Source organism: Schistocerca piceifrons, chromosome 3, assembly GCF_021461385.2.
Source record: "Schistocerca piceifrons isolate TAMUIC-IGC-003096 chromosome 3, iqSchPice1.1, whole genome shotgun sequence".
NCBI classification, from domain to species: Eukaryota; Metazoa; Arthropoda; class Insecta; order Orthoptera; family Acrididae; genus Schistocerca; species Schistocerca piceifrons.
This window is the reverse complement of record NC_060140.1, coordinates 306,804,624-306,818,958: the sequence shown is the minus strand read 5'-3', so window position 1 is coordinate 306,818,958 and position 14,335 is coordinate 306,804,624. Positions and strand designations below refer to the sequence as shown.

The following is a 14,335-nucleotide window of genomic DNA, read 5'->3' as shown; positions in this document are numbered from 1 at the left end:
TACCGCTCATGTTAACAAAGGCCAGAAAAACAATTTATTGGTCTCCATCTAAGGGTATCTAGCACATCAAGAAACTACAAAACATTCAACCGTTTTACAAAGTAGGAAAACACGAATGAAACTTACACACAGAATTCTTACTCAGTGAGCAAATAGAATCAATATTATGATTTTCAAGTGCAGTAATAGAAAGTTAAAATGGAGTCATTATTGAAAATACTGAAACTTAGATTCAGTTTCTTACATGTACCATATTTTCACTTGATGTTTGAAATACACAAAGTGTCAGATAAGACTTTCTAGGCAAAGTGTGTGACAGACTTCAGTTCATTGCAAAGATACTGAGAAAAGGTAGCCATCCTACAAAGGAATTTGCTTACAGAACACTCATATGTCCCATTTACAATATTTCTGAAGTGCATGGGAGAGGGAGCTATACCAGATAGGACTAATACGGGATATTGAACACATACAAAAAATGGCACTGGTTCATTTGACCTATGGGAGAGTCTCATAGAAATACTGAAAAACCTGAACTGTTAGACACCTGAAGACAGACATCAGCTGTTCCACATGAGCCTACTTATGAAGTTTAAAGAACCAGTGTTAAGTGTGAAATCAAGGAATAGACTACAGTCTCAACATATCACTGTCATAGGGCTGTGTAGATAAGACTAAGTTAATTACAGTGAGCACAGAAACACTTAAGCAGTCATTCTTCTCATGTGTGATATGTGAATGGAATGTTAAGAAACACTACAATGTGGTACAATGGGAAGTACCTGCTGCCATGCACTTCACAGTTTTTTTAATAGATTTTGGATGTAGACATAGATAAACTAATCAAGAAATCCAATATGGCATGTTTAGCACTTAAAGATATCTATTATTTTACATACTCTGACTTCCTGTTGCCTTAATGAATTATCTTCTCAAGGAATTTAGGTAAAGCAAATGAAGTACTCCATTATATTAACATCCCAAAATGGAAAAAATAAACAGAAAAGAGGAAAAAAAACTTACCTCTGGCTGATAGATGCATGGCATATAGATGCATGTGAAAGCACATACTAGTTTTTAATTTTCTGCTCCTTTTCTATTTAAGTACATATTCTGCTCCCGGGATTGGAATGACTCCTTACCCTCTCCCTTAAAACCCATATCCTTTTGTCTTTCCTTCTCCTTCCCTCTTTCCTGACGAGGCAACCATTGGTTGCGAAAGCTAGAATTTTGTGTGTATGTTTGTGTTTGTTTGTGTGTCTATCGACCTGCCAGCGCTTTTGTTTGGTAAGTTTCATCATCTTTCTTTTTAGATATAAGTACATATTCTCACAGATATAACCAAACAGACACCCAAAGCTGTAACAACACTAGCTGTTTTTTGAGTGTACCTTTGATTTTATAGGAAAAACTTGTGACAAGACTATATATGAGGTGGTAGGTGTCTGTACAGAGTTCTTACATGTAAATCATCAACAGTGGAATGAGATGCAGAATAGGGAGGAGGAGTGGTAGAGGGAAGAACTAGGACATTTTGTAGGTTGGGGTGGGGGGCAATAGAACACTCCTTTTTTTGATAGGGATAGGATTTTGGGTAGATATGCCTCATCTCCGGAAATGTTGAGAAGTAGTCAAAGCCTTCACAAAGGATATCTTCCTTCTGACATCCAAAACATTAATCACTTCCTCCACCATCCTTCCACAGTTCCTCTCTGATTGCCACAGGCCTCCTTGCTTGTAATGTGGCTTCTACATAACAGCTCATCAAAGTCTCTCACATCTATGGCCTTGTTACTATAGGACATTAATTTAACCAGTGTTCTCCTGACATCAAACCTTTCACTTGTTTCCTATTTATGTAAGTGACTACTCCAGATTTGTAGTTAATTTTTCTTTGAAGGCTGAATCTAGAAGCAAATACATATGCAGTCTCATTGCAGAGGTGTTCAGCTTATTTTACTGGTAATGGCATCAAATACTTGCAGCATAGATAACATTTTAATAAAATTAATCTCTAATCACCACTGTTTATTCCTTTGTATGCGCTGTGTGGTATGAATGCTGCATACAACTTAGTAGTATGTATTGATTGATAAATAAACTATACATTTTTTCTGTAGGTTTAATTTGTCTCAGCAAACAGTTAAAAACTAAAAATTATTTACATAAATTGCAAAAATCATATAGATAGTAATATTATTAAAAATCTTCACAAGCTGTGAAAACTCCTGGCTGCTGGTTTCGTGATGCTTTGCCAGGTAATTCTGTCTCTGCATATAAATTTCATGTTCCTCACAAATAGGAGGAAGGAAGATTAGAGTTTAATGTCCCATCAACAGTGAGGTCATTAGAGACAGAGCACACACTTGGATTACAAAAGTATTGGGAAGCAAATTCACTGTGCTCTTTTTTAAAAGAAACCATCCTAGCATTGACCTAGAGCAATTTAGGGAAATCACAGAAAATCTAAAGCTGGATGGCCAGACAAGGATTTGAACTTGAATGCAGGTCCAATGTGCTAATCACTGCACCACCTCTCTTGGTCCCACATATTTTCTCTGATGTTGAAGAAACGCTGTCTACGTCATCCAAAAGGTCTTCATTCTTGAGAGTATTCTGGGCAAAAATTGTGAATTTTCCTTTCTTCAGGAGCTTGAAGTGCATGCCCAAGCTGTTAGTTGGAGGTAGCTATTAGCCTATTTTTATGTTGTCAGTACTGAAAACTACAGTAACATTGTTCTCTAATTACAAAATGTATTTGGAAGGTTTCCCTTCTCAACAATAAATCATATGAAATTTAATTTCAGATCAAGGCCAGTAATACTCATGGATGCTGAAGTTACAATTGGTCCAGAATCAAAACTCATAAGCCTTGATGAGAAAAACTGCACTCTTCGAGATGGTACACTAACCACATGTACCACAGTCACAGCCTGTTTCGAGTACAGTGGAATTGGTGTCAATCCAGAACATGGTGAGAACACTGTGCTTGATAATGATTACTAATTATGGAACGTTTAATTAATTATGAGTGGTTGACTTTTCAGTCACTAAAAATGCAACTCAGTGTTAACGTACTGTGACCTTATTATGTTGTCTAGTAAAGAGGTCTTCTGATTATAATGATAGTCTTAAGCACAAGTTAAGAAAAAGAGGGGAAAAAGGAACAGGAACTTTGCATTCTCTTTTTTGTGCAGAACAGAATCTTCTTTCACGAGAACAAAGCTTGTTGTACATTCCTACTTTATTTTTAATAGAGATTTATTTTTTTAATAAAGATTTTTTATTTTTTAATAAAGATTTTTTTATTTTTATTTTTTTATTTTTTACTTTTTTATTTTTAATAAAGATTTTTTGCAATAAAAATTTATTTTTATGCCCTATTCTTGAACCTGGTAAATTTAAAAGTAGCACATGATGTCATTTCTTTTCTTTCTAATAAACTCAGAACTTCAGTTTTGATAACAACTTTTTTTACTAGCTTTTCTGCCAAATAATAATCTGCTATTTTATTTCTTAACTACTTATCAACAGAATTTGAAATTCAGCTTATACTGGATGCAAAGAAAATGAAAAGTCCTCGATTATTTTTTCATCGGAATGAAGGAAAACATATGAAGAACTTCACTGCAACTCTGAACAATAATTCTAAATACTGTAAAAGTCATGTAGTTTATATCAAGGTGAGATAATTTCTATTTTAAAACTTTTATACCTATTAACAGTGGTAACTTAGGTATTTCTCTCAATGAAAATTATGTTTCATGTTGTAGCCTGGTATAAGAGACAAACTTTCGCCATTGGAAGTGGAAGTAAAATATAATACAAAGTATAGTAAACAAAGAGTCCAGCGTTCTTTGACACCAGTTCTTGACCAGCATAAACCACTCTCAGAGCATGATTTTGTCAGTATCCAAAAGAATTGTGGCCCTGATAATATTTGCATACCAAATCTCATTCTTGATGGTTTTCCGTAAGTAACTGCATATTTCACAATTTATTGTACTAAAACTAATATATTGTGATAAATGTATTCTTGCTTTCCACAGAAGATGAAATACTTACCTATCTATTTTCAGGTAACTTCTTGGCCTGTCATTACATTTGCTTTAAATGTGACCTTTCCCATTCAGATATCTCATCCAACTCCTTCCTTTTTTCTGAGCCTGTAGAAGAAGCCTGAAGTGCCAATTATATTTCTTAAATATGATTTTGTGTATTTCTGTTCAGTGTAATCAGATCTACATGTCCTGGGAGTAATCTCCAACGGATGTTTCTATATGCACATTCAAAACTATTCATAGAAAACTTGTTTCAACCAGTTATGGACCTCATATAAACAACAGACTAACAAAATTCATGCCCAGAAGTATTCAGCAAAAAATGAATTAATAAATTTAGGCATACATCTTCCTTCTACTTAAACAATAGTCTTACATTTTATGGTGTAACTCTGTGGAGTACTCACTAGGCTGTTGGGAATGGCATCAGTAGTGGGGGTTGCAGGCATCATCATCCTGGTGTTGTGCTGGATGATTGCTCATGTGTCGGGACTGCTGCAGACATAGTCTAGAGATCCATTTTGCAGTTGATGTATGCTCAGCAGATGCTCTGCATGGTGTGTGTCGTAGCAGCTGCTGTTGGTTTAGTTTTGGAGGAGCCAGTTGCTTTACACAGTAGCCAGGCTTGTCATCTGTGGTAGCAACTGTATAACAATGATGCCTAATGAAGGTAGTCTAGTAATAAGTGATGTAGCTGCTTCTGCTGCAGCAGCTGCACTTTTACCGCACATCACTTTAGGAACCACCCCGCTGAGTTCCTTCTTGAGTGCCACCCATAGACCGTGTAGAAGTACTGGAAGGTTGTGATTCCAATGCTCAACAATAACGATATGCCATCTGACTGAAGTCTTGAGCCATGATGCAGACTGTCTACAATGCTATTTGTAGGCGATTGACATGCAATTACCCAAATGTTTCACATCCAGCAAAATTGGTTTGAATAAGCAGTAGTCTAATTACATACCAGGTCATTTATAACATGATAGGGCAATCCAGAATGTGCAGATCATTCTCACTTAAAGGTCTTTTTATGGCAGTCATAGCATAACAATGTCAATATGAATGTGACTGAAAAGCATTTATGGTGAGGTGAAGGTATTCAGCAGACCTGCAGTGTGACAAGTAATTATGTCATTTTATCGAGCAGTGCCAAATAAATACATTGTAGTCTCTCTCAGTACCGGACCAGATAAATGTTGACTAAATGTATAGTAGCTCTGACTCCAGGATGCAAAACACTGAAGTGAAGAGATGGCAGACATGGAAATGTCACAATACAGTTACATTTTTGTTTGGTAGTGTTAGATGTCAAAGCTGGTAACTTGATGGGGTTGTGAGAAGCCCACCCACTGATGCAATTGTCTCAAAATCCAATTCTTTCATGATGTTGCCAATCTGGGACAAAGCATCTGCAGGAATATTCTGTTTCACATTCACATGTTCCTTTTCATTCCATTTATGTATGTAGCACAGGAAGAATAACTCCTCAGTTGCCTGTATGTGCATTTTAATTAGTTTAATTGGTGATTCATGGTCCATACAGGAATGATACGTTTGTAAGAATCTGTTGTATATTCATAAATTTATCACTTAATTGTGAGGAAGTCAAAGCTTACAAACTCTGAACTTTTTAAATAAAGTATAAATTATTTATATGGAGTGAAGCATACACACCTGTTTCCAAAAAGACATGTCTAGATCAGCCAATAAGAGAGAGGAAAATGGGATGACCAAGGAAAAGTTAACATCGTACATAAGAAGAGGAAACTGTAACATGTAGAGGAACAACTTATGTCAATTGCTTCTTCAACTCATGATTTCTTCGGTTCATAATTCCATCTTATTGTTAGTCCATCTAATTGTTGGGCCTTGGATTAATGTACTCCACTGTCTCTTATCCTTCTGCTAACTCATTCATAATACAACAAATTTGTTTAAGCTCAGGGATCACAATATCATTTTCTGCTTAGACCATTTTGATACAGCTTAGTATAACCTAATTTGAGCCTTTATGTTTATCTAAAAATAATAATGATTATATCACAGTTATTTTTATTTATACTTATTATTATTATATTATTACATTTATTGACACTTAGGTAATGTTGTATAATATAGGAATAAGTCACATCTAAAGAGGCTTACAGCACAGCATGCATAATGTAGAAAATATAGTATGGAAACAAATTTTTAGCTTAGTTATCTCTCTCTCTCTCTCTCTCTCTCTCTCTCTCTCACTCACTCATTCACACACACACACACACACACACACACACACACACACACACACACACACACACACACACACACAAACAACACTAAACTAAATACTGAAGATTATTTTATGTTTATGATATAAGACCTGTCTATGTAGTACTCTGTGAAAATCATTTTCCTACTTTTAGTTTCATAACTGTGAACTTAGTGGTTTAATGCTGCATTACTTTTGATTTAATTTACGTGAGAAAATAATGGCAAATAAAGTCAAATGCGCAATGAATATAAAAAATATATCAAAATGTTAAGTTTTTAAAAAATATTCCTACTTGGTTCCCTATTAGTAGTCCATTTTCTTTGTTGCCATGTTTGTTAATTTTTAATGTTTGTTTTATGAAACTTGCATCTCCCAAGAACTTAATACCAAACCATAACAGGCTATGCACATTTGCATATCGCACTGTCTAAATGTTATGCTAGCCTCTAGACATTTTTCAGAATAATAGTATTTTATTAATCTCTTGTTCATAAGGTTTTAGATTTTAATATTACAGTATTAAAGACATTTTCATTTTGTGCACATACAAGAGAATAAATATATCCCAAAAATAATGAAAAGGCTCTAAGAGAGTACAAGAGGAGAATCTACACAGTTAGTATGATAATGATGATTGAAGGCAAATTTGACATCTTCCTATGAAGATGTTGCTTTTTTTGTAAAAGTCATGGAAACAGTATAAAGAAAAGAAAAAATATCTGATCCTGTTGTGTTTCTAAGCTATTGTGATGTTTCATTTTCAAATAGACTTTCACATATTATGTTATCTCTTTTCTTATATGATTTAAGTGACAAGGATTTGTACACTTCTTTCATTAAAAGAAAGCTGTGCACAAAGTCAAAATATTAATGTACTATAAACATGAACTAAAATGTAAGTCTAATTTTTGTAATATGGAATGGCTGAGTGAGGAAAGATAATTGAAATACTTTTGTTACAGAACTGTTACCAAATACCTTCTTGGATCAAATGAAAGGTTAGAGTTGGAAGTCAAGATTCTCAATACTGGAGAAGATGCATTTGAAGCCACTTATAACTTGAAGATTCCACCTGGTCTTAATTACAGTAAAATAGAGCGCATTGATAAAAATGAGCGTGAAATTCCAGTCCTGTGTTCTGCTCCATCTTTACAAAACAATTACACTCTAAAATGTGATATTGGCAACCCTTTACCCAGCAACAAGCCGGTATGTAAATTCTCTATTGTGAACAAAAATGTGCACAAATAAAAAAAAAATCTGCCATTAAGTCTATTTTGTAGATTATCTTACAGATCATGAGACATCTTTGATAAAAGGGTATTCCCAAAATATTTAAAGAATATGCAACTGTTTGCAGTAAGCAGAAGCCATAATATGCAACTGTTTTCAGTAAGCAGACGCCTGTCAACCAATCAGTCCCACCCAGGTGTCAATGTGTGACCTTGATGAAACTTTGTGGGTATGTAGAAGGGGACATGTTTAAAGACAAAACACACACACACAAAAAAGTTTTTGTCTTTAAATATGTCTGCTTGTGTCTGTATATGTGTGGATGGATATGTGTGTGTGTGTGTGTGTGCGAGTGTATACCCATCCTTTTTTCCCCCTAAGGTAAGTCTTTCCGCTCCCGGGATTGGAATGACTCCTTACCCTCTCTCTTAAAACCCACTTCCTTTCGTCTTTCCCTCTCCTTCCCTCTTTCCTGATGAGGCAACAGTTTGTTGCGATAGCTTGAATTTTGTGTGTATTTTTGTGTGTCTACCGACGTGCCAGCGCTTTCATTTGGTAAGTCACATCAAATTTGTTTTTAGATATATTTTTGCCATGTGGAATGTTTCCCTCTATTAAAAAAAAAGAAAAATTTATCAAAAAACAAAGTTGATGTGACTTACCAAACAAAAGCGCTGGTAGGTCGAAAGACACACAAACATACACAAACACACACACAAAAACAAAGATGAGGTGACTTACCGAACAAAAGCGCTGGCAGGTCGATAGACACACAAACAAACACAAACATACACACAAAATTCAAGCTTTCGCAACAAACTGTTGCCTCATCAGGAAAGAGGGAAGGAGAGGGAAAGACGAAAGGATGTGGGTTTTAAGGGAGAGGGTAAGGAGTCATTCCAATCCCGGGAGCGGAAAGACTTACCATAGGGGGAAAAAAGGGACAGGTATATACTCGCACACACGCACATATCCATCCACACATACAGACACAAGCAGACATATATATATATATATATATATATATATATATATATATATATATATATATATATAAAACGCACCACAAAAGATAATTTGATGTATTAGGTTTAGAGGGAATAGTTTCAAAACCATGAAATATAAAACATGTGTTTTCATATAAAAGTGGAAGTGTAACTAAGGTTTTTGAAAAGTGTGTAATCAATTTTTTTAAAAAATTGAAATATGCAAATTACCCCACCACCATTAATGAATTTTGTAAAATGGATACTTTTATTACAACATAAATTAAAGAAGCTTTCACACCACATACATCCATGTGTAATAAAACTGGTTTTGTCATCCGGAGCACCCCACCAAGCACAGAGGAGCAGCGGACTGACCACCAACCGAAGAGCAACAGACGTTACCTGCCACAGATGTTCATTCCTTGGTGGCTGCTGCAACTGAAGTGGCAACTGCAGTCTTCATGGCTGCCATAGAGGCAGAGAAAGATGCTTTTACAGCTGCCCTGGCAGCAGAGACCGAGGAAGCATGCCACTAACTGTGGCAACTGCATTCAGCTCTCATGAGTAGACCACCAGCAGAAGAAGAGGAGCTTTTGCCTGCCACCACCCCAACCACTGAGCAGATAGTGGAGGTAGGAGCCTCTGAGCTGAGAGCCACTCTCTCAGTACCCACATAAATGTGAGAGACTGCTAGGAGAACCCCCAAAATGAAGACACCTGCATCCGCCACTGTCTCAAGTGAAGAGACTGGTGACACTACAGACAACCAGAGGGAAATTGCAAGTCAACTGGGATGACTTGAAGAGTGTGACAATCGACTGGAAAGTGCTCCAGAGGAACAGCTGCTCTAAATGGCACAGGGAATGTCATGAAGCCAAGCTGAGCAAAGTGAGAAAACTGTCAGTGCACTCATTGCACTGGTAGCAGAGACCCAACAGATGCACCAAGCAGCGGCTGCCTGCCAACCACCCCTGCACCCAAAGAACAGTAATAACACCAACCTGGGCTGACTGACCTTCTCCGCAGCAGCACATGGTGCTGCCGCACAGATTTGGGCTGAGCTCTTATGACAGACAGATGGCAGTAACAATGGTATTGAGCTGCGTGATACCCACTACTAATGTAACCTACCGTTGTATTCTCTGTCATAGATAGTAAGCAAGTCTGATACTGCTCTTACTACCCATCCAGACTGTCCTGTAGTGTTTCTTTCCCTCTGCCCTAAATCCATTATTTCTTCATGCATATCCGTCAACTACTATCTCCTGAGCGGCCCATAGTAGTGAGTAGTCCTACCTAGATGTACAGACAACATCACAGACCCACATCCTGTGAACTTGCAGAGGGGCTTCGCTTCCTTGTTTCCTCTTTTTTTTAAAAAAAAAGAAAAAAAAGAAAAAGGAAAAAATGCCTCTGCAGCAGCATGTCTGCTGCTCACTGCTACTACTACAGAACTGTACATTGTCGCATGACTTCTGGGCCTCATTACACTCTTCAGGACCTCTCTCTCATGGAATGCTCTTTGGATTACTATGCATTGCATGGATTTCTGGACATGGCCATCAACACGGATGTTTCTTCTGTTTCTTCTTCGCACTGCTTGTACTTGTACCAAACCTGTGGTGCTGAACAAACTTGTTGCTGACCTGACATGAGACTTTGTCTTGTGTATAAAGTACATCTGTTTACAAATAGGGAAGATGCCAACCATTAACCCAGTAAATATTTGCTGAATTCTAAATGATCATTTAGCAGTATGGAATTCCCTGAGGGTTTTATCAGTTTGCAGGAAATGGAACTGAAAGACACCATTGCATCATTGATTTGTGACAACACTGATGGACATTTGAATATTATGGAACAAGATACTGGGCTATGGTTTGATGCATCAGAGCTCCATGACATAGCTATGATTGATGACGGTGTCGTATCTGATTGTGGATCATAGGAGGAGTCCTTCATTGCAGGCAATGTCCTTTCTTGAGAAAGGGAATTAAATTTCGAATATAAGAAATCTGTGGTTGAATTTTGAAAAAAATGCAAAGAAGGGAAAAAGATCACTTACATCCTGGCAGCATATATTTTGCAAAATTACAGCAGTGAAACAGCTCTATTGCTGGGTAGAGTGAGGTCAATCCATATGAAGTAGTCCAGTGATGGTTGCTTGACCATTTTTAAATATTTTAATTTATATGTGATTGCCATATATTTGAGAAGTTCAAAACAGTTTTTTAAAATAATTTATCTTGCACCTTTACTGGATGACAGCCGTTTTTATTTGTAGGTGCATGAAAATTTTTCAGTCTGGAGACATTAGCAAAAATTTGAATCTCTCTGCACTGGGTTAAGTTAAAACATTGCAATTGACATGATTGTTTTTAGGAAAGTGTCCTCTACAACACTGTCTATTACACAAATACCTTAAATTCAAAAATAAGCAGTCAAAATGACCTCCAGATTTATGAGAGTCTATTTTTTCCTGTAGTTAGATATCATACACTACTAGCCTCATATAGAGCAAGAACACTTACAAATGTTTCCTTAATTTTCTATGAATTTTTGAAATTTGAAAATTTTCATTTTTTGTAAATTTTGAGGCTAGTTATCTCAGGTGGGACTGATTAAAAAATATGATTTTTGTACAGTTTGTACACCTATATGATAGCAATGTACTGTAAAAATTTCAACATTGATATCTGACTGTGAACAAAGAAATGAATTTTTGAAAATGAGGAAATAATTCACATTACTCTACAACTGATCTTATGGCTGTTGCCTATTTAAATGGTTTATTGTTTCACTGTAATAAAATTTAATTGTGACATATATTTAGTCGACACTATCACCCAATATTCATTTAGTTTATTTATTTTTAGTAATGCAATATTTTTTTTTTTTTCACTTTTGTTCCATGGTAATAAAAATGCTCATTTATGTTTAGGTTTATTGTCTATAAAAAAGTACATTATTGCTGGGTGTGGCATTGTAGAAGTAGATTATTGCTGGGTGTGGCATTGCTGTAGTCAGTCTGTTCTGAAACCTCTGTTAGAGTCGATGTAAACTTACATACTTCATAGAGAGTGTAGAATATGTTATGTGCTTTTTTCTGTGTGTAATATGTAATTAATTTTGAGAGATTAACTGGAATGCAATAACATGGCTGAACAGTGCTCTGTTGGACAGATAGCAAGTGAAGTGTGTCACAAAACAGTTTACAGTTCAGTTTCAAAAAACTTGAAAAATCTCAATGACTTTGATGAAGTTACACACACTTTATTTAAATTTCGAGTAAGTTCTTCTGTAACATCAGTGTGTGAGTATCATGAGAAGAAATATATTCTGAAGTACAACCACATTTTTGGAAGAAAGTGCTGTGATCCACTTAAAGTTCATAAAAGGCCTATTACTAAAGGTTTGAGGTAAATAAAAGTTGAACATTTGTCCTTGTTATGTGAGAGTGAAACAGCTCCCCAAGTGAAACATAATGTGATTCCTGGAAATTCCCTGTGCCCAAATTGTTACTCAAAAATATTTGTTGTGAATCCAGAACCAGAATCATGTAACCTTGTTAATTCCATTTACATTCCTGATGAGGAAGCTGTTAGCTTGTTCTAAATTAGATGTATCTAATGCCTCGAAAATAATAAAATTAAGTAGCAGAAAAATAAAAGGAGCTATTGAAAATAAAGTACGACAAACTTCAGACAAAATTATAAAAGTCTTGGAATCATGCTTTAATAATACAGATACCAACATTATTTCTAAAGAAGAAGAAAACCTACCACCAGTATCATCTGACACTGAATATTTGAGCTTAATAGAGAAATTAAAAATTAAATGTTCAGTGACATCTAATGAGGAAAAAGTTAAAAATTTTAAGTTTTCTCCCTGAATCATGGTCAAGAGAAGAAATAGTTCAAGAATTCAACATTTCTCATCATTTGGTTAAACTAACCTGAAAATTAGTGAAAGAGCAAGGTATTCTTCCAGTTTTAGGAAAGAAGAAAGGAGTAAGTATAAGTGAAGAAAAAATTAAAAAGATCCAGCAATTTTTTTGAAGATGATGAAAACAGTAGAATGTGCCCAGGTTGCAAAGATAGTAAAAGAGTTGTTATAAATGGAGTTAGAGTAACAAAGCAGAAATAACTAGTGCTGTCAAATTTAAATGAACTTTATGTAGCTTTCAAAAATTCTCATCCCAAATGCAAAATTGGATGGTCAAAATTTTGTGACCTCCACCATAAGTGGTGTATTTTGGCTGGATCCTCAGGGACACACTCCATATGTGTTTGTTTATATCATCAAAATGAGGCTGCAAAACTCAGTGATCTTAACTACAAAGAGTTACTAGATTTAATGGTCTGTGACACTAACAGCTATGCCTGCATGATGAGTTAGTGTAATAAATGCCCTGGTAAGGAAACCATTACTGAATTGTTTCACGAACATGATGAGGAATTGCTAGACAGTATTACCTTCAAACAGTGGATCACAACTGACAGGGCAGAAATGATAACAGCGGTTAAATATCAGGAAGAGTACTTGGAATCTTTAACTGATAACTTAACAAAAACTCAAAAGTCACCACTATGTTTCTAAAATCCAAAGTAAGTTTTTGAAGGACAAAAAAGTACAACTTCATGAACCTGAATGCATAGTGCTAGCTGATTTTGCAGAAAATTTTACATTTGTGATTCAGGATGCGATACAAGGGTACCACTGGGTCAATGATCAGGCAACAGTGCATCAATTTATTCTCTACTTTAAAAATGAGAAAGATGAAGTTAGCAGTTCTTCAATATGCATTCTAAGTGACTACTTGGAGCACAACACTTTGGCTGTACATGTGTTTCACAAGTATGTAATAAATTACATAAAAGAAAATTTTCCCAAGGTTGAGAACCTGATATGCTTTTCAGATGGAAGTGGTAGTCAGTGTAAGAACAAAAAGATTTTTCAAATCTGTGCAACCACAAAGTAGGCTTTGGGTTGGAGGCTGAACGGCACTTTTTTCATCTTTCCATGGTAAAAATGCATGTGATGGAGTAGGAGGTAGAACAAAAGACCAAACACAGACCAAATTCTCACAGTATAGGAGATGTATGTCTTTTGCAAGGATAATATTAAAGGCATTACCTATTTTCTGATCAAGAAAGAAGAAGTAGTTCTGCATATGAAAACAACACTTCAAACCAGATTTGAAAACTGTATAGCAATAAAAGGAACATGGCATTTCCACAAATTCCTTGGAATTGCAGAAAACTTAGTTCGATGCTATGTAGCATCAGAAACTGAAATTTTTGAGGATCATTGTGTCAGTAAAATTACATATCTGTCTTTAATGTTGAATGACATAGTGGCATGTGTGTATGGTGGACAGTGGTGGCATGCAGAGGTTGAAAGAATAAGTTTGGAAAACAATGATGTTTTTTTTGCATTTTTACCACCTTAATGGCCCAAGAACATCATTCAAGACATCTACTAGTGACAAAGTTTGAATACCAATGAAAAATGGTTTAAGGAAACTTTCAGTACTTGAACTTACCACAGCAACTGGGAAGTCTTATTCTATATTACAGAAGCTGTCTGAAGTTCTCAACATTCACCATCAGGTTTAGGAACAGTTGCATCTCGAAATGAAAATTTTCAAATTTCAAAAATTCATAGAAAATTAAGGAAATATTTGTGAGTGTTCTTGCTCTATATGAGGTTAGTAGTGTATGATATCTAACTATAGGAAAAAAATAGACACTCATAAATCACTCCCTGTTTGTTATTTTTGGTCCTAAAATGTGGAT

The 14,335-nt window shown here is 35.6% G+C and overlaps 1 protein-coding gene across 2 annotated transcripts in view; it reads left to right on the top strand.

The window, feature by feature from the left end:
- Positions 1-14,335, top strand: part of LOC124787900 (integrin alpha-PS2-like) — an 837,072-nt gene that overhangs the window by 778,743 nt on the left and 43,994 nt on the right. For both annotated transcript variants that reach the window (XM_047254882.1, XM_047254881.1), the window contains 4 exons: positions 2,808-2,974; positions 3,535-3,683; positions 3,774-3,973; positions 7,278-7,524. In XM_047254882.1, coding sequence (XP_047110838.1) covers positions 2,808-2,974; positions 3,535-3,683; positions 3,774-3,973; positions 7,278-7,524 — 763 coding nt within the window. The remainder of the gene's footprint in view (positions 1-2,807; positions 2,975-3,534; positions 3,684-3,773; positions 3,974-7,277; positions 7,525-14,335) is intronic.